Source organism: Corvus moneduloides, chromosome 4, assembly GCF_009650955.1.
Source record: "Corvus moneduloides isolate bCorMon1 chromosome 4, bCorMon1.pri, whole genome shotgun sequence".
In the NCBI taxonomy this organism is placed as follows: Eukaryota; Metazoa; Chordata; class Aves; order Passeriformes; family Corvidae; genus Corvus; species Corvus moneduloides.
Window position 1 is genome coordinate 23,647,687 of NC_045479.1, and position 20,029 is coordinate 23,667,715.

General features: G+C 49.8%; 1 protein-coding gene across 3 annotated transcripts; it reads left to right on the plus strand.

Moving 5' to 3' along the window:
* The first annotated feature begins 10,057 nt into the window (after positions 1-10,057).
* PICK1 (protein interacting with PRKCA 1) lies at positions 10,058-19,614 on the plus strand. Of its 3 annotated transcripts, none has more exons than XM_032106881.1 (13): positions 10,058-10,114; positions 10,861-10,952; positions 11,524-11,635; positions 12,108-12,236; positions 12,360-12,426; positions 13,708-13,797; positions 14,208-14,261; positions 14,360-14,422; positions 14,767-14,900; positions 15,663-15,755; positions 16,606-16,656; positions 17,921-18,065; positions 18,314-19,614. In XM_032106881.1, exons 2-13 carry the CDS (start codon positions 10,912-10,914, stop codon positions 18,553-18,555), a joined length of 1,221 nt encoding a protein of 406 aa, XP_031962772.1. In that variant the 5' UTR covers positions 10,058-10,114; positions 10,861-10,911; the 3' UTR covers positions 18,556-19,614. The 3 variants fall into 3 exon arrangements, with proteins under 3 accessions (XP_031962772.1, XP_031962773.1, XP_031962774.1); XM_032106882.1 differs by lacking the exon at positions 10,058-10,114 and adding an exon at positions 10,157-10,254; XM_032106883.1 differs by lacking the exon at positions 10,058-10,114 and adding an exon at positions 10,335-10,452.
* Positions 19,615-20,029: the final 415 nt, after the last annotated feature.

The window sequence follows — 20,029 nt, forward strand, 5'->3', positions numbered from 1 at the left end:
TGCAGAGATACTTCCTGCCACCCCAGCTGTGCCCCACCAGCCCCACAGTAGCTCTATCGTACAGGGTGCTTGCCAGGAGTGTGCAGTCAGCCTTGGTAAGTAAACACTGATCATCTCCATCACAAAAGACAACTGAAGCCCTCTGAGATGAAGAATTTTGCCCTTGTCAAAAAAACAAGTCCCTGGAAGATCCAGAAACTCATTAATTCAAATGTTGTGCATCTAACACTGCAAATTTAAACCTCCCCACCAAGCAGTGCCCCTGAGGAAGCAATGCATTGCTGGATAGTCTTGGAATCCCCTAGTAAGCAATGGTGAAACTTTAAGGAAAAGGATTTGCTTCTCCCTGCCTCAATTCTCCTTCACATGGTGGGACGCCACACTCCTGATGTGAAGACTACTGTAATCAAAGGCATTACACTGTCTAGAGAGCCCCATCAGGGTCATCTTTGCACCCTGTGGAGACCAAGAGGTCAGCTGTTGAAGTCCTTTTGGAAAAAAGAATCTACCACCATCTCTTTCACAAATGAGAAGCCCAAGGATGGATTATGGATTCTTACTTAGATAATTTTGGATGAATCAAGAAAAGAGAGGAGGAATAGCTGGATGTCTAAATAAAGCCAATGAGATCACATGTTCCGCCTTTTTATCTGCTTTTCTGCTTTTGGACAACAAAGCTTCCTTTGATACAGAAGAAGAGGGGGGTAGAGAGGGTGGGGAGAGTGGGTGCCAGAGTCACCCCAATGGCCCCTGGTCACTTATCCATGCTCCTTAATGTGATGTTCCCACTGACAGAGACAGGAAAAACCAGTGATCTCATGATTCCAGAAACTATTCACGCAAACAACCCTGGGAGATCAGAGGTGAAGGGGACGGGAAAGAGGGGCAAAGGATGAGTGAGGAAAAGCAAGAATGGGAGAGGAAAGGGTAGGAGTGATAGGGGAGAGTGGACATGGGAAGCAGGACCTTGGGGGACAACTGTGAATGGAGGTAGAAACTGAAGCTCAGACTCCAAAAGAGGATGTGTAGAGGGATTGTAGAGAAAAGGAGAAGAAAGAAGAACCTTGAGACCAAGGGTAAAAGGACTGGTGGAAGAAGTTAGGTGTGACACTGTATGGCAGGGCTGAGAGCAGGCTCAGGGATATGAGTTGACTGAGTTGTCTAAATGTGGGAAAAGGGAGGCTGGGCTCAGAGACAGCATGTTGGGATGAGGAACAAGGGTTTGATATGAAGGTGAGAAGGAAAGGAGGTGGAATTACCTATGGGATTAGAAGTAGAACAGTTAAGACTTGCTGAAACTTGCTTCTTCTGCATACTGCTGCACAAAACCAGGTCACCAAATCTGCCAAGAGAACAAACCTGGTCTCTCTCAGTCCCAGGCCAAACAGATGCCAGACAGATTTATTACCTGAGGCATTCAGCCATGTCCAAAGGAGGCAGTGGTAAAGCAGTGGGGCTGAAAAGAGGCAGCCTGGTTTGCACTTTGTTTGGGCTGATCTCGCTGAAGGAGACCTTCACTCCGGCACAGAGGAGCACTATCTGTGTATTACACCTCACCTGCCAGCAGCCATTCCATTTAGCCTACTTCCTTTTCTTCCCTCATGTGCTTTCTTCCCTCCCTCCATCCTTCCTTGCCACCTTGCCACAGGGAGACAAGAGCTCGGCACAGTTGGCAGGAGATGTCCCTTCTTCTCCATCCCTCCAGGGGACCTGCCACCCCAGCAGCAACTTGTCCCTAACCAGTGAAGCAGCCATGGCACAGCAGGAGACTTTTTAGACCATAGGACTCCTGATGGAGCTGGGACAAATAGTGGGATGAATGACTGGGGAAACAACTAAAAGAAAAAGTGTCTCCCACAACAAGCTGCCACCTCCATGTCTCACAGCTCTCCTCAGCACTGGCCTGTCCCAGGGGCTCACCACATTTCCCCCCTCCTCTGTCTGCTCTGTGGCAGCTAATCAGTGACCCACTGACAGTCTCTGTCCATCACTCGTCTCTGCACGCAATGCGGTAATTAAACCCTGACCCTGGGCTCCTTTTATCCATTTCCTCTGCACAGTCACTCCCCGAAATGGCAGAGGGGAGGGCCTGCTGTGGAGGCTCCTGCCCCAGTCTCCAGCTCTAATGAAGATGTAAAGCACAGGAAAGACTCTTTGTGAAAAGAAAGATGCTGAGGGGGCAGCCAAAGAGGTATTGAGTGGTACAAGGCTTCCCACATGATTGTGCTGAGTTCTGCTGACCTATGTCTATCAGGCAAGTCTTTTGTAAACCTTCAATTCTTTATCATCACACCCACAGGTTGTCCAGCATCCTTCCCCTGCTCAAACATACCTGCAGAAAACCCACCCCTCCTCTGCATGTCCTCAGGGCAGTGCCAGGTGTGGTGCCTCGCTCAGATGTAGCAAAAAAAGCTTTCCAGAAGCCTCAATATATCCAGCCCTGGGCTTGCTCACCCCACAACATCAACACAGAGCTTCTGCCCTCCCTGGTGTGAACCTCTTGCCTCCACTTGGACTCAGCCCAATGCCTCAGGCCTGACACAGGGCTTTCCTCATTAAACACCTGTAGAAGGGCAGAGGGGAAGTCTCAGTGATGGGGTGAATCCCATGGAGCACAGTGGATGGGCACAGGAGCTGGCTGGGACAAGGTGATGTTGCTCTTGTCTGCACAGAAGGACAATAGAAGATACACCCAGTGACAGACAGGAGTCACAAAATGCCAGGAAGTTCTTTTTTTTTTTTTTTTTTTTTCGACTTTCTTTCTCTTTCTGCTTTCTGGCAATCTGCAAAATTTATTACACAGATTGATAAACAGCCAGAAATGATGCTGAGCACTCCAGACTCTGCTTCCTCCTCCTTACTCTGAGTGGGGAAGCTGCCTCCCTCCCACGCATGAGCAAGAAGGGCTGGGGCCACCCGGGGAAGGGCATGACGGGTAAAGCAGTGCCCCCAAACAATTAAGCACTGTCCCAGGCACTGCACACCCTTGTCCTGGGAACAAAAGAGTCACACACAAGAGACCTGACTGTGAAGCCTCCATCCGCTTTCATCACTGACCCCCAGGGCAGTCAGGGCACAAGGTCAGCCCACTTAAACTCCAAACTCGGCCAGAAATAGAGCTGGGAAGTGGGCAAGGGTGGCCAACTGCAGGGGTCCCCAACCATTTGAGGGGTTCTTTGACTGAGCCATTTGATTTCATCAAAGACACATTTTTTTCTGGAAGGAAAATGGAGAGCAGTGGGTGTGAAAGGAGTAAGGGGGAGGCAGGGTGTTCACCATGAATTATGACCACTCTCAACAACAGTCTTTTACATTGCAGAGGTGAGGAGATGATGGGGTAATTGGGCATGTTAGACCCATGCATAATGAGGGCAAGTCTCTGCCTGTTTCCCACCCCTCACTCTGCTACTGCTCATGAGATGTGGTCCCCCAGATGCCCTGTCTCTATTCTGCTGTGGAGCTCAGCATCCCAAGGGCTCATCCCAAGGACCACAAGCTTTGATAGCACCTTGCCAGACTAGTAGTGCCCCTGGGCTGTGCAACGGCGTGTGGTCACGGCCCTGGAATGGAAAGGCTGAAAGTTGCCTTACAAATAAAAAATGATCAGCCAAGCCAGGGCTCCTGCTTTCCACCTGCAGAGTCTCACAAAACCCATTAGGCTTTAAGTCGTTGTTAGGGTTTTTCAGGTTGCAAGTACTGATGTAATGCCTTCATACAGGTAACAGCTGCACCAGATGCCCCGAGACCTATCTCCTTGGCTGGGAGAAGTAGTCTGTGGGGACAAAGTCCAGAGGCACTGAAACATGTTTGGTGCACTTGGAAATACAATCTGCCACAAAGCATTGTCCGTTTCACCCAACTTCCCTCTGGATAAACCTTGGAGAATTCTAAGTGCAGGAAATTTCAGAGGAAGGACAATTAAAGCACCCAGTGAAAGCAGCCCCCTATTCCACCCCAACAGGGCCATGTCCCACCTGCCCCATACAGAGGCTGCTGCAAGTATTTGGAGCACCCAGCAGGAATGGGGTAGGGACAGAGCAGGCAGGCTGTGCAGTGATGGGCAGGAAATACAATCCCCAAACTAACTTGCTGGAAGTTCCCCCCAAAACAGAGAACATGGCTCAAGGGACAGCTATCAAAGAGGATGTTAGTTCAGAGTTAGTTGTGTTGACACTGAAAACAGTAGCAGAAAAGCAGCCAGAAACATGAGATTCAGCACAGCCCCAGTACACAGAAATATATCTGAGTGCCAAGAAGCTAACCAGTCATGCAACGTGTGATCTGCTTGCAGACTCCTTATTACACGTGATGAAAGACAAGCAGAAGGGAGTTTTGACTCTCAAACTTTTCATGGATTGTGTACTTGGGGATAGAAAAATCTCTGTATGTGCAAACTAAGCCCTCTTGATTGAAGCCATATTGGTAGACTGTAAGCAGTGAGCCCAATTTTCAAGAGAAAGCTGCATTTCAAATTTTTGGTACAATTAATCAGACCTATTCTTGAAAACCAACAGCTTCCTGGGATTTTTTTAAAGTGTTGGCTGGCCTTGCTTTTTTGGATTTTAGGTAACCATTTTCATCAGCAATTCATTACTTTTCCCCTTGAGAGGAGGCGATCGGCTGGATTTCTACTATTGAGACAGACATGGCTTTAGGGCACATGCAGATTCATCCTCCAGCTCACACAGAGAGAATCCAATCGATCTTGGACACTTTGGGGCAGCTGTGCACAAAAGGCAGGGTCAGTCAGCACACGCATACAAAGGCCGATGCTTCAGGGACGAACTGAAGGACATGCACAACGTCCACACTTCACTGGAGCAGCACAAAACAAGGCTCATCAGACCTACAGGTTCTGGCCTTGTCAGTGTCAGCAGGTCTAGTTTTTCACCTCGGGCCAGTTCTGCTTCTTGTGTTTCTTTTTAATGGCAGGAGCTGCCAGCAAAGGAAACATTCACTGCTTGTTCATCTCCCTTGCAGCTCTAGTAGCAGGAGTGGACAGCAGGAGAAACGAGGTCCTGCAACTTATTTTAACCAGTCTGATACCCAGCCATGCACAAGGCCCTTGGGAGCAAGCAAATGATTCACGTTATGCAAGTGTTCTCCTATGTGTGTGAAAAACCTCTTTTTCCCCCCTTGCAGTAAAACAGGAGAAATATCCCAACTTTGCAAACCCTGAACCCAGGCCCCCTCCTGCAGCAGCAATTCCGGGCAGTGACCACACGGTGGCGATCCCCCCTTAGAAATAGAGCCCAGCCGGTGGCCGGGGGCGACCCTGCGAAGCCCGCGGGACACAGCGCGGGGACAGCGCGGGACACGCGGCCCCCGCCGCACGGAGCAGTCCTGCCGGGCCGTGGGACAGACAGCAGGCTCTGGTTCTGCCTGTGTGACATTGCTTAATCAGCTGTCTGTATTAGCTGTCAGCTTCGGGAAGGCTTCTGCGGGGTGACATCTTTGCTTGTGTTGCAGGGTCTCTCTCAGGACCCCAGCGTCGCAGAATCTGTCCAGCTAAATTGCCACTGTCTCTAGGGATGGATATTCCACCAGCTCTCTGGCCTGATGTAACAGTGTTTATCCACCCTCATAGTGATTTTTTTCCCCTTTTGTTGCACTGTAATTCCATCCTGCAACCCCTTCCTCTTGTCTTTAGCTGTGCAAAAACCCTCAGAAGAAGCTGGCTCTGTGTTCTCCGTATCACCCTCAGCCACAGTCAAGTGCTATTGCATTGTTGAGCCCCAGCAAGCTCTTCATGCAGAGATCAGGGTCTGGCTCATCAGTTCTGGAGCTTCACTGATGTAAATTCCTGTCAGTGCCCAGGGTCAGGATGTCAGTCTCTTTTCTTCAGAGAGCTCCCACCTGAAGGACTGCATTTCCCATTCAGCTTCCCTTCATAAATAAACCACATCTTAAACCCAGGACTTCAAAATGATTATTAACAACACATTCTTGCCCTTGTAGTCCAGCATTGTGGGTGGCTTCAGTCAGTGTTTTGATGTATGCAGACAAGAGGCTCACGGGGTTGCATTCTGCTAACACTAACCACCCTCTCAGCCAGCAAGGGAGGTCATCGTCATGGGCCAGTCCTTGTTCCTAGTCACAGAGTTTTCAGTTCAAAGGGTACAGTGTTGGGGGGTTTTTTGATCTGCGTCAGTAAGTCGGGTTTGGCAGCCTGGTAATTGTTCAGAAGCCAGGAGAGGCTGGAAAAGATGACACATAATGCAAAAAGGCGACCACATTCCTCTGGGAAATCACAGCATTCTCCCAGTGATGGTACTGTCATGATGGAGGCAGGAAAACCATTTGAACACCCAACCACTGCCCACACACACATCGCAGAGGAGAAGAATGCGTGGAAGCCTGGTGATCCTGCCGCACACATGGCAGTGCAATGGTTTTGCACACAGCTGTGCTGACTGGCTTCCACATCTGCTGGCATCCAATGCTTCCGCAGGTCACTGCTGGCCTGCCAGCAGTAGGGGTGATTGTGCCAACCAGTTTCACAGAATCACTGAATCAATTAGGTTGGAGAAGCCCTCTGAGATCGTGGAGTGCAGCCTCTGACCGAACACCACCTTGGCAGCCAGGCCATGGCACTGAGTGCCACGTCCAGTCTTCCCTTAAACGCCTCCAGGGACGGTGACTCCACCACCTCCCTGGGCAGCCCATCCCAATGCCCAATCACCCTTTCTGTGAAGAAATTCCTCCTAATGTCCAACCCGAACCTCCCCTGGTGCAGCTTAAGGCTGTGTCCTCTTGTCCTGTCACTGGTTGCCTGGGAGAAGAGACTGACCCCCACCTGGCTACAGCCTCCTTTCAGGGGGTTGTAGAGAGGGATCAGGTCACCCCTGAGCCTCTTTTTCTCCAGCCTAACCAAACCCCACTCCCTCAGCTGCTCCTCACAGGACTTGTGCTCCAGACCCTTCCCCAGCTCCATTGCCCTTCTCTGGACACACTCCAACACCTCAGTGTCCTCCTTGTAGTGAGGGGCCCAGAGCTGGACACAGGATTCAAGGTGGAGCATCACCAGTGCTGCGTACAGAATCACAGAATCATAGAATGAACTAGGTTGGAAAAGACCTTTGAGATCACCAAGTCCAACCTATGACCTAACACCTCCCCATCAACTAAACAACGGCATTGAGTGCCATGTCCAGTTTTTTTTTAAACACATCCAGGCACAGTGAATCCACCACCTCTCTGGGCAGACCATTCCAGTGCCCAATCACTCTTTCAGGGAAGAATTTTTTCCTGACGTATAACCTAAACTTCCCCTGGCACAGCTTAAGACTGTATCCTAATCATGATCCCTTCCCCGGTCCTGCTGGCCACACTATTTCTGGTAGAGATCGGGATGCCACTGGCATTTTCGGCCACAGAGGCCCCCGCTGGCTCATGTTCATCCAGCTCTGACCAGCTCCCCCAGGACCTTTTCTGCTGGGCCACTTTTCCCCCAGCCTGCAGCGTCGCATGGGGTTATTGCGACCGAAGCGTAGGACCCGGCCCTTGGCCTCGTTGAGCCTCAAAGCTCTCTGCGTCCCCGTTGTCACCGCACTCAGCAGTCCGGGACGCGCTGCACTCACACACGCCCGTGCCCGGCGAGTGCCGGGTGTTTGTGCCGGGTGTTTGTGCCGGGTGTTTGTGCCGGGGTGTTTGTGCCGGGGTGTTTGTGCCGGGTGTTTGTGCCGGGTGTTTGCGCCGGGGTGTTTGTGCCGGGTGTTTGTGCCGGGTGTTTGTGCCGGGTGTTTGAGCCGGGGTGTTTGTGCCGCGGTGTTTGTGCCGGGTGTTTGAGCCGGAGTGTTTGTGCCGCGGTGTTTGTGCCGGGTGTTTGTGCCGGGTGTTTGAGCCGGGGTGTTTGTGCCGGGTGTTTGTGCCGGGTGTTTGAGCCGGAGTGTTTGTGCCGCGGTGTTTGTGCCGGGTGTTTGTGCCGGGTGTTTGAGCCGGGGTGTTTGTGCCGGGTGTTTGTGCCGGGTGTTTGAGCCGGAGTGTTTGTGCCGCGGTGTTTGTGCCGGGTGTTTGAGCCGGGGTGTTTGTGCCGGGTGTTTGTGCCGGGGTGTTTGTGCCGGGTGTTTGAGCCGGGTGTTTGTGCCGGGTGTTTGAGCCGGGGTGTTTGTGCCGGGTGTTTGTGCCGGGGTGTTTGAGCCGGGGTGTTTGTGCCGCGGTGTTTGTGCCGGGTGTTTGTGCCGCGGTGTTTGTGCCGCGGTGTTTGTGCCGGGTGTTTGAGCCGGGTGTTTGAGCCGGGGTGTTTGTGCCGCGGTGTTTGTGCCGGGTGTTTGTGCCGCGGTGTTTGTGCCGGGTGTTTGCGCCGGGGTGTTTGTGCCGCGGTGTTTGTGCCGGGTGTTTGTGCCGGGGTGTTTGAGCCGGGGTGTTTGTGCCGCGGTGTTTGTGCCGGGTGTTTGTGCCGCGGTGTTTGTGCCGCGGTGTTTGTGCCGCGGTGTTTGTGCCGGGTGTTTGAGCCGGAGTGTTTGTGCCGCGATGTTTGTGCCGCGGTGTTTGTGCCGGGTGTTTGTGCCGGGTGTTTGAGCCGGGGTGTTTGTGCCGCGGTGTTTGTGCCGCGGTGTTTGTGCCGGGTGTTTGAGCCGGGGTGTTTGTGCCGCGGTGTTTGTGCCGCGGTGTTTGTGCCGGGTGTTTGAGCCGGAGTGTTTGTGCCGCGGTGTTTGTGCCGGGTGTTTGAGCCGGGGTGTTTGTGCCGGAGTGTTTGTGCCGCGGTGTTTGTGCCGGGTGTTTGTGCCGCGGTGTTTGTGCCGGGTGTTTGCGCCGGGGTGTTTGTGCCGGGTGTTTGTGCCGCGGTGTTTGTGCCGGGTGTTTGTGCCGCGGTGTTTGTGCCGGGTGTTTGTGCCGGGTGTTTGTGCCGGGTGTTTGAGCCGGGTGTTTGTGCCGGGGTGTTTGTGCCGGGTGTTTGTGCCGGGTGTTTGAGCCGGAGTGTTTGTGCCGCGGTGTTTGAGCCGGGGTGTTTGTGCCGGGGTGTTTGTGCCGGGTGTTTGCGCCGGGGTGTTTGTGCCGGGTGTTTGAGCCGGGGTGTTTGTGCCGCGGTGTTTGTGCCGGGTGTTTGTGCCGCGGTGTTTGTGCCGGGTGTTTGAGCCGGAGTGTTTGTGCCGCGGTGTTTGTGCCGGGTGTTTGAGCCGGAGTGTTTGTGCCGGGTGTTTGAGCCGGAGTGTTTGTGCCGGGTGTTTGTGCCGGGGTGTTTGTGCCGGGTGTTTGTGCCGGGTGTTTGAGCCGGAGTGTTTGTGCCGGGTGTTTGAGCCGGGGTGTTTGTGCCGGGTGTTTGTGCCGGGTGTTTGAGCCGGAGTGTTTGTGCCGCGGTGTTTGTGCCGGGTGTTTGAGCCGGGGTGTTTGTGCCGCGGTGTTTGTGCCGGGTGTTTGAGCCGGAGTGTTTGTGCCGCGGTGTTTGTGCCGGGTGTTTGAGCCGGGGTGTTTGTGCCGCGGTGTTTGTGCCGGGTGTTTGTGCCGCGGTGTTTGTGCCGGGTGTTTGTGCCGGGTGTTTGTGCCGGGTGTTTGAGCCGGAGTGTTTGTGCCGCGGTGTTTGTGCCGGGTGTTTGTGCCGCGGTGTTTGTGCCGGGTGTTTGAGCCGGGGTGTTTGTGCCGGGTGTTTGTGCCGGGGTGTTTGAGCCGGGGTGTTTGTGCCGCGGTGTTTGTGCCGGGTGTTTGTGCCGCGGTGTTTGTGCCGCGGTGTTTGTGCCGGGTGTTTGTGCCGCGGTGTTTGTGCCGCGGTGTTTGAGCCGGGGTGTTTGTGCCGCGGTGTTTGTGCCGGGTGTTTGTGCCGCGGTGTTTGTGCCGCGGTGTTTGTGCCGCGGTGTTTGTGCCGGGTGTTTGTGCCGCGGTGTTTGTGCCGGGTGTTTGTGCCGGGTGTTTGTGCCGCGGTGTTTGTGCCGGGTGTTTGTGCCGCGGTGTTTGTGCCAGGGTGTTTGTGCCGGGTGTTTGTGCCGGGTGTTTGTGCCGGGTGTTTGTGCCGGGTGTTTGCGCGGGGCCCGTCCCGCCGCGCCCCGCCGCTGACAGCGAGTGCCCGTCCCCATGGCAACGCGGCGGCCGCGGGGGGCGGGGCTCGGGCGGGCGCTTCCGGGCGGCGCCGGCGGTGACGTGTCCGGCGGGGGCTGACGGCGCCGCGCGGCCGCTTCCGGTGAGCCTGGGGGCCCCTCAGGGACGCCCCCCCGCGGCTGCCCCGGGGACGGCCCCGCCGGGCGGGGGCTGCGCTCGCCCCCTCCCCGGCCAGACACTGCCCGCAGCCCCTGCCCGGCCCCGCGTCCGGGGATGGGCACGGTGAGCTGTCCCTGGAGCCCTGCTCCCGCAGGGTCGGGTGTGGCGGAGGCGACCACCGCCGCGGTGCTGCCGAAGGGCGAGCGGAACCCCAGCGTGCCAGCTAATTACTGCCCGAGATTAAGTGGAAAGGGGGGTTGTGCATGGGGAAATAATGAGGCTTGCGGTGAAAAGCTTAAACACGGCCTCCTGAGACAGGCGGTGAGCGTCAAAAGGTGCCGTGGCTTGCTGTGAAGTCAGGAGCGTGGAGATGGGCAGTGCTGCCGGGGATAAAGCGAAGTGTCTTTAGCAGCCGTGGTGCAGGTCGAGCGTGGGAAGAAGCAGCTTCCGCAAGGGACCACGTTTTGTTCTGTGCTCTGGAAATGCTGCACGTGTGTCAGTCTCGGCTTTGGAACGTGCAGCATTCGAACTCGAGGGCTTTCTCGTGTCGCATGCGGAGCACAGAACCAGGGACACTTGACACGTTTTTCATCTTTGATATAAGAGCAGAGAACGCGATGTGGCGTTCAAAAAAAGAAAAAGGAGATTGATAAGGGTGACGGGTTGGTTCTCTGTGTTTCTCTATTGCAGTCATTCATTTACTTGGTCTCTTCTATTCTTTCTTCCCAGGGAGTTTGGAATAAGTAGCTTCAGACAAACGGACGCCACTTAACCAAAACAATGTTTGCAGATTTGGACTATGATATTGAAGAAGATAAGCTGTGAGTATTTCACTTGTCTCTTCCTGGTGTTTCTAACAATAGAAGTAGGCTTTGCAGCCAAGACCTAATGAGAGTTGATAAATTTACCTGTGCCTGACACTGTGTGCTGAACATCAGACTTCCTGTTCAGTGCTGATTTCTTGCTCCCTCTGGAGACTGGGAATGAGGTATCACTGTGCTGGTGAGCAAAGGTGAATGTTTGTGTTGCTCTGCAGTGACTGCCCTGCATTTAACAGAGCACTTGATTTGCATCACATTTATGCTGTGCAAGTTGTCCTCTGACTCCAGCACTAAGTGCAGATGAAACACTAAAGCGTGATAGTGTTTCTTCAGTGCCTAGCAATGGATGAGTGTGTCTCTTCCACCTCTAATCCTTGCATGCAATCCCAAGAAAAAGATAGCACAGAACGTCTCCCTCCTGGCCCGTCCTGATAGACTCTGTGGCAGAGGTGAAGGAATGAATTCAGATGTGCAGTGCCCATGATGTCTTCCATTTGTACTGACTCAGATACTGGAGTTATTTCATACACAAGCTCTGCCTACGCGTTCAGTTATTCCTTTCTCTTTGTAGGGGCATCCCCACTGTACCTGGGACAGTGACCCTGAAGAAGGACTCTCAGAACTTGATTGGGATCAGCATTGGGGGAGGAGCACAGTACTGCCCCTGTCTCTACATTGTCCAGGTGGGCACCAGGGGAGGAAAAAGAAAACATCTTTTTAAAGCAGTGTTGGCCTGAGAGATGGGAAGTGTGGAGAGAGAGCCCTATGGTGCTTGTTTTTCTCAAAGTGGGAGATGACATCTCATTTTTCAGTGAAAGATTTTCTTACTCTAGTACCTAGTAGCTGTGGAAGAATTAAATTAAGACTTCTGGAATTATCCTCCCTGGAGAGCATGTTAGAATTCACAGGGGAACAGTGTGACACTCTCAACATCAGGAAATCCTGCATGTGAGGAGGCACATTCCTAGGGGCAAGAACTTCCTGAAGAAACAAGATGATCAGCCCACCTTTTGGTTTGGAGAGGGGGAAAACTGCAGCCACACCACGGGCAAAGTAAAAGTGAATTAAATAGGAGGAATGCAGTAGTTTGGTTTGTGCTCTTTAGCTCTGCATTGACCTTCCTCCTGATTCCAGGCTGCCTGTGCTCTGTCTTAGGTGTTCGATAACACTCCAGCAGCCTTAGATGGCACCGTGGCAGCTGGGGATGAAATCACAGGAGTCAACGGGAAGTCCGTCAAAGGGAAGACCAAGGTGGAGGTGGCCAAGATGATACAGATGGTAAAGGTGAGAGGTAGGAGGGGGCCACTGGAGCTTTTGGGTTGTAGTTGGCAGCTTATTGTCCTTGGGTAAAGGGAGCTGCTGCTGCCTGCTTCCAGCACAGCAGTTTTGGGTTTGCTCTTTCTGCAGGGAGAAGTGACAATACACTACAACAAGCTTCAGGCTGACCCAAAGCAGGGCAAGTCTTTGGATATTGGTAAGACTGGTTTCTTTCTCCCTAGAGTGTTAAAATGATGTGGAGGGGTGAAAGATTGGTCCCAGCTAAAACCAAAGTAAAATTCTGTCTCCTTTCTTGCTCTTCAACTCAGTCGTTTTCAAATGGATACTGTCAAAGAGAGTTACAGGTTTAAAAAAAATCCTTCCCTGACTTCTTGAAATAGTCTTGAAAGTTAAATCAAGACTTAACTGTTGTTGTGGGAGGCTTGTTTTTCTGTGCTGTGTTTAGCATGGATGATGAATCTCAACTACATAATAATTTAATTAATTTATTTTTAATACATATAAGTTATGCTGACCTGTTTTTAGATGTACACAGAAATGTGTCAATTGAAAGGCATTGGTGGTGATTTCTAAGCCTGGAGAACAGTGATGAAATACCTACCTACACTGAGTTTTGTACAAACATAAATTTTATGGGAGAGAGGAGAGCCTTTATTGCTAAAACAAAGTGTCTGGTTTTGAACTAAGTCTACACTGCTGTTTCCTTTATATGATCTGCCTTTCTCACTTTCCAGCAAAATGTGTCCATTCTCTGTGCTGTCATTTCTTTTCGTGGTGATTATGGTGCTAATAAATTGACAGGAGTTCTGGAAAATCATGAATAGTGAGATGGATTTCTGGGAGAACAGAAGTGTGATGAGAATATGGTATTTTCCAGAACACTGCGGCTTCAGTTCTTGGGATCTGCAGGCAAGTCTGCCTGTAAATAAGGGTGACTGAGTCATATGGTTCCAAAGAGGACTTAGATGTCTCTAGTAATTTAAAGAGTATGACCACTGAAGACAGAAATTCCATCAAGAGGTGACGAAAGGGTTTAATTAGGATTCAAAAGGTAAAAGCAGGGAAAGGGACAACGCTGAGCATTAAGTCCTGATTGTCTTTCAGCCTCATCTCCTGACTTCAGCTGAAGTAATACAGCAGATAGCATAACCAAAGCTTAGTTCCAAATATCAAGATAGGTGCTTTGCTTATAGCAAAGTGATTCATTGGGACAGTCTTCCAAAAGAATTGCAGGTGCTCTATTGATTGAAGTGTTTAGGATGTGAGAGCAGAACAGATAGGCAAATTAGAAGATGTGTTAAGCATGGCTGGGCCAGAGTGCCCTGTTTCTGTGGTATTCTCTTTCTACTTGCTGCCTTAATACTGAGTTAAGTGCAGTTCATCCAGTGCCTGGAAAACCAGTGAAACATGCTGGTGAGCTTTTCATGCCCACAGAAGTCACCCTGATGCTGGTTTGTAACTCTCTTTTGGCCTTTAGTGTTGAAGAAGGTAAAGCACCGCCTGGTAGAGAACATGAGCTCGGGGACAGCGGATGCCCTGGGGTTAAGCCGAGCCATACTTTGCAATGGTAAGTATTGTCCAGGAGGACATTTTCCTAATGGAACACTTACTCTTACTTTGCCTAATTTTATTGTTGCTTGCATGGTCCACATTCTTTCCTTCTGCTCTGCCTTGCTGTTGTGATTGTGTCTGCCCTTCCTGAGTGATACAGCCTGTCCTTGTGGCCATTTAAATGTTATCTCAGGTCAGATTAATTTAAAGCAGGGACCAGCTTAGTGAATGTCAATAGGTGGTGACCCCACACTATAAGTTTGCAGTAATTTTAAAGGCTTCCCATGTATCACAGGACAGGCATTAAGGGCTGAGGGAAATTGGAACCAAACATATGAAACTGGTATTTTTCCACCCAATCAGGTCTTAACCATGTCCTGAATGTGACTGTTATAATTCTGTATTCTGATTCTTGTTTCTATTTAGATGGACTCGTGAAGAGATTAGAGGAGCTGGAGAGGACTGCAGAGTTATACAAAGGTAAACTTGATATTCCATCAGACACCAGATGGGAGAGAAGGATGCCTCCATTATGTTTCAGTGAAGTGACTTAAATGTTTTTCTGGCTTCCATCACAGGCTTGACAGAGCACACCAAGAATCTTCTCAGGGCTTTCTTTGAGCTATCTCAGACACACAGAGGTAAAGAATCTTGAGCAAAGGGAGCACAAACCTTTGACCTCCAGTTTCAGGAGTTTTTGTCAGTACTTAGGTGTGTGATTCCTTCACTCTAAGAAAACTAAGGGTTGCAGAAATGAGCTGGGAAGGGCTGCTCTCCTGCATTACCAGTCGTGGTGCTGACACAGGCCCTGTCTTTCACATGAGACATTGGGGAAGTGCCCTGCCAAACTCTGGTCTTTAGGGAATATGTAGCATCAACCCCCAGCTAATTGTAAGGTTATGGGAGGGACTTCTAATATTAGAGACAAGATTTTTCTCAGCGTTCACCTCTTTATTCATCTGTCTCTGTTGTTCTGCTCATGCAGCATTTGGAGATGTTTTCTCTGTCATTGGTGTACGGGAACCACAACCAGCTGCCAGTGAAGCCTTTGTGAAATTTGCTGATGCCCATCGCAGCATTGAGAAGTTTGGGATTCACCTTCTGAAAACAATTAAGCCGGTAAGGAATTTAACCATAGGAGTAAAGGGTTTGGAGAAGAGGGGAATCTAGAAAGGCCTGTCTTTAAAGATGTGGTCTTAAAAGTTCATTCGTTGTGGGAAGAATGATCCTTGTCTGCTTTCCTTCTGGGAATTCTCTTAATAATGAAAAGAACCTGAGTGGTAACATAATGAATATAGCAATCTTGTCCCTATGACTTCTGCACATGAATATATTCCTCTCCTTTTCTTTTGGGGATGAGGGAGTAGTCTGATCAGTGTAGTACCTGATATTGGTACCCATAACTGTGTTACGGCACTAAAAGAGCTTAGATAAGCAGCCCAGGAACAATGTAAGGATTTCAATCAGTATACTTGAGTGAGAGTCTCCAGGGGGTGTGTGCACTTAGTTTAGCAAAGAGAGGATTACGTGTTGGTTTGGGCACCACTTTCAGTGCCATGTTGGATCAATGATGCTGGGTCATGGAACTTTGAACTGGGGAGAGCTGTTTCCAGGACCAGCTGGAAATAAAATGAGTCAAAAGGAGATGAATCCAGGCTAGAAGTGAGGCAAACTTTTCTAACACTGGAACTACTTGCCAGTGACAGTAATGGGGGCTCTAACCATTCTGAGGCATGATCAGACATTTTCTTTCAAATATGCTGTAGTGCAAAAAAGAGTTAACTCGAGGCAGCCTCATGACCTGTGCTGGGTAGAAGGTTGCACTTGAATTGTACTCATGCTTTTTAGTCTTAATTCAGCAACACGGTGTTTCCCTTGCAGATGCTCACTGACTTGAATACGTATCTGAATAAAGCCATTCCTGACACAAGGCTGACTATCAAAAAATACCTGGATGTCAAGTTTGAATATTTGGTGAGCTGCTTGCTTTTTTCTTTTTTTTTTCCCCCCCCTAAGTGCTGGTTGCAACTAAGTTTCATAGAATCATCCTGAAAGTCACATGTAGCCTATATGATCACATATCCATCCTTCCATGAGAGAATGCACTGGATTTTTCAGTTCTTTGTTTACTGCCAGATTACTCAGATTCAGACACCTGCTCTTAACCAAACACTTCTCACTGGTAAGAAAGATCTCACAGTACCCAGATGACTTATTTCCCACATGACCCAAATTATTTCCTGATTTATTTGTAAAGAGTTCCTCTGCAACTTAGGCTGTTAACTCCTCTAAAAAGCTCCCCAGTCCATATTTTTCAGGTAATTTTGGACACTCTGTCTTTAGCCAAAGTAAACAACTGTCAAGTCATATTTGCTTTAATTTAGACCTTGCCTTTTTTTTTCCTCCTTCATTCCACTCACCCCTTGTTTTCTACCCAAAAAGGGTAAGGTTGCTAAGTGCACCTGTTCTGTAACTGTAGGAATCTGTTTCTTTTTACACATTGAGAGAAGTATTTGGAGCTGCAGCCCTAAGGCAAGGCAATATGGCAGCATCTCTTCCTACATAAATCCTTCCTGCAATTAATCTTTTTCTTTCCCTATTTATTCATTCCCATCTCATACTTTTCTTGTACTGTCTTTTCCCAAAGAGTAGATGAACACAGGATTTTTCCCACTGTGCTTTCTTCAGAGTCTCTACCACTGAAGGAAGGCTTGGAATGGTACAACCTCATGGGTATGGATGATGATGAAGTTGTTTCTAATTTTTAATATTTCCTTCTTCTTTTGCCCTTTTTTTTTTTATAATTATCTTTATTTCTGCAAAGTCTTACTGCCTGAAAGTCAAAGAGATGGATGATGAAGAGTACAGCTGCATTGTGAGTATCAGCACAATTGCAAAAGCACTCCTGAGCCTGTCAGCAGCCAAACTAGTGAATGCATCCTAAGGAATTACATACATTTGTTCTTAATGTATTAGAAATAGGGGATCCTTAAACGCTACCTGGGAAGCACTGCAGCTTGTTTGCTCAGTGGTTGTCTTTCTCAGTGTTTAAGAACTATTAGGTTATGTAAGGAGGATTAAGGTGTTATCTTCACAGATTCCATTTGTGTGTAGTGTACAGCTTATCGTTAATTCTGGACTTGTTTCTGAGAAATGGAGATTTAGCTTCTCTGCAGCAAAATGCATGTGAAACTGCATTTATAAGTGAAGAAAATTGATTAAAGGATCTCTCTTAACAATAGGGGGTTTATAGTTTAGAATTTTAGGACTTTAATCCTTAACAGGTCTATTTAAAATAGCTAAAGGTATCCCATAAATTCCAGTTTCCCTGCATGAAAGTAACATCTTTTTTTTATCCTAGGTATCAGTCTCAGAGCAGGCATTTGATTTTTTGGAATGCCTAGTTCCCCAGTGCCAGGAAGGAATCAAGCTCCTAACACAAGCTTTCATTATGTGTTTCCTTCTAAGTGGGAAGGAAAGAACCCCAGTCATGCCCAGCAGAGTGACATCTTTGGGTTTTGGCACGGGCAGCGTGTGTTAGCGAGCCGTAGTCCATAGCACAGATTTTTCTGTGTGTTGTGCTTACAGGTGCAAGGGGAGGATGCTTTGTTGCTGACAGACCTAACCCCTTTCCAGACTGTTTAGCAGGACAATGTATAGGTCCCTCCCTGCTGGTTTCCAACATTGTGTCTGGATGGTTGTAGATACCAGAGGGTTCCCTGCGTAGATACAGAATTCATTATTCAATCCATACAGGGCAGACCTTGCAGAGGAGGGCAGATTTTTTTGTGTGCTTGATATAAACTTGTTTGTTCTTAATGCCTGTCTTCCTAGTCCAGGTAAGAAGCCATGCCACCCCTCCATGCTGGGCTGAAAGGTGCCTGTGCTTTTGTATTTGCTTAGTAGAGATGCTTTTCTTTACCATGGTTGGTGTGTGTTTGGCCTTCAGAGTGGCCCCACTGACTGCCAGTTTCTGACATGGTTCAGTGTTCCTCATGGTTCCTGCTCCTGACAGCAGTCCCCATGAGCCTGAGAGATCTGTAATAACCCAAGGTCATTGTGAGTCCACACTGGTAGGCAGACTCTGTGTACAAGCACTGTTGTGGGAGTCTCTAAAATGGTGCCATGTGTTTTGGCAGGCTCTGGGTGAGCCCCTCTACCGGGTCAGCACTGGGAACTACGAGTACCGCCTGATCCTGCGCTGCCGTCAGGAGGCTCGCATGCGCTTTGCCAAGATGAGGAAGGATGTGCTAGAGAAAATAGAGCTCCTGGACCAGAAACATGGTGAGTGCCACTGCTGAGTTCAGCAGACATGGCTTTGCCCTTTGTGTTCCTCTTTTGCCTCAGCTCAGTTCTTCTTTGCTGAAGAACTCCTTTGTGGCTGTGCCCGAGACATCAGCCCTGAGGGGCCAAAAGGGATTAGTGTGTAGGAGATTGTATCTAGTGCTGGTAAGGGAGGCTTGATCACAGCCTTCACACTGTTTGGGAAGGGAATTTTCACACTTTTTTCCCCCAACATGTCTCCCCTACAGTGCAGGACATCGTGTTCCAGCTCCAGCGTTTTGTCTCCACCATGTCCAAGTACTATGACGACTGCTATGCCGTGCTCCGGGATGCCGATGTCTTTCCCATCGAGGTGGACCTTGCCCGCACCACTCTCAGCTATGGGCAGAAGGACACATACACAGATGGGGCAGAAGAAGAAGGAGAAAGTGAGAGAGAGGGTAGTGGGAAGGAGGATGCAAATGGAGAGAAGCTCATTGATGATGCCTGAGTGTGCCGGCATGGCCAGAGGAAGGACTTTGCAGACTGTTGGGAAAACATGTATTTCACATGGCAATTCATCCTCCGTGATTTCTCTGTGTGTCCAGCCTGGGATTCCTCCTCTGCTTTGGGTGGGGGTAGCTGGTTGGATTGGGACCAGCCTCTGCTTTCCTCTCTTTTCCTTTGCTTGTTTGCCTGGATATTCTTTTTGCCCCTAGAGACTTCTGCTACCCAGCCTGGGTACTGAGGTGCGGGGAGGAAAAGCCGCTCCCACACTGCCGTGTGCCTCTGTGCAGACAGGACTCTGCTGAGCACGTGGGCAGCACCGCTCCCCTGGGGCATATGGAATCTGGTTAAGGGTTTGGAGGTGATTAGAGATGGTGAGAACAGCCCCCTTCCGTCCTCCCCTTGTGCTGGGGGAAAGTGTTAGCATCACTGTTTGCTGTCTTCAAGCTCCTTCTGAGGCTCCACCTTAGAACCGTGATGGAAAGACCCCATCTTTAAACTAGAAAGGAGACACAAAGCCTCGTGGAGAAAGGAAGACATACTCTTTAGGCAGAGACTTTGGGATTTTTTTAGTGTAAAGAATGACTAGTGTGCTCTCCTCTCTGCACAACTATTTTGTGCTGCCTCTGGGTCAGCCAGCAGCAGTAGCTATCCTCCCATTCCCTAGCACAAGGAAAGGGGGAAAAGGAAAGCTGAGGTATGTGAGACTACTTCTTTCCTCCTTGCTTTTCTCTTCTCCTCCCTCCATCCCTGTGGGCTAATCCCAGATGCAGATGGCACTTTGTTAGTGGGCAGCACAACTGCCAGGAGTGGTGTGCTTCTTGGGGCAGGGGTTTTGACTTCTGTCATTACATTCTAGTGGTCGTGGGAGAAGTTATTTAAGGGCATTAATTTATGATTTTTTTTTTCTAATTTGTGTTTCTCTTTGATTGTTTTTTTGGAGCTTCTTCATCTCCATGGGTGCCTGGGAAAAAGCCATCCATGGTGAAGCTGCTCTGGAGAATTTAAACAGACTCTGATGTAGTGACCATTGTCTGTAATAAATATGTGACATTTCATTTCATGTCCTTCATGCCTTTCCTATAAGAGATTTGTTTGCTGATCTTCCATTGGTTTTAATCTTAAATTATAATGTTGGGAAGATGGGTGTCATGTGCTGGCCATTTTCTTTCTTCTCATACTGGTGCATAATCTCTATACCAAGCTGTGGTGGTCAGTGCAGCACATTTCCAGAGGGAGAGGGTTATAAATGCTGTAGCAAGGCCAGTCACCCAGTAATACTGGGTGCTTCTCTGCATCTTAGCTTCCCAGGGGAACACCAGCCTTTTAAAGGCCCCCAGGTGCCTCAGTCCTGCCAAGGTGGCATCCCTGCATGCCTTCAGGGCCAGCTTCTCCACACAGCTCAGCTGTTGCATCACAAGCTTCGGCTGATTAAGTCCCTGATCCTCTTTCAGAGCTGTTTGTTGTGCCAAAACACG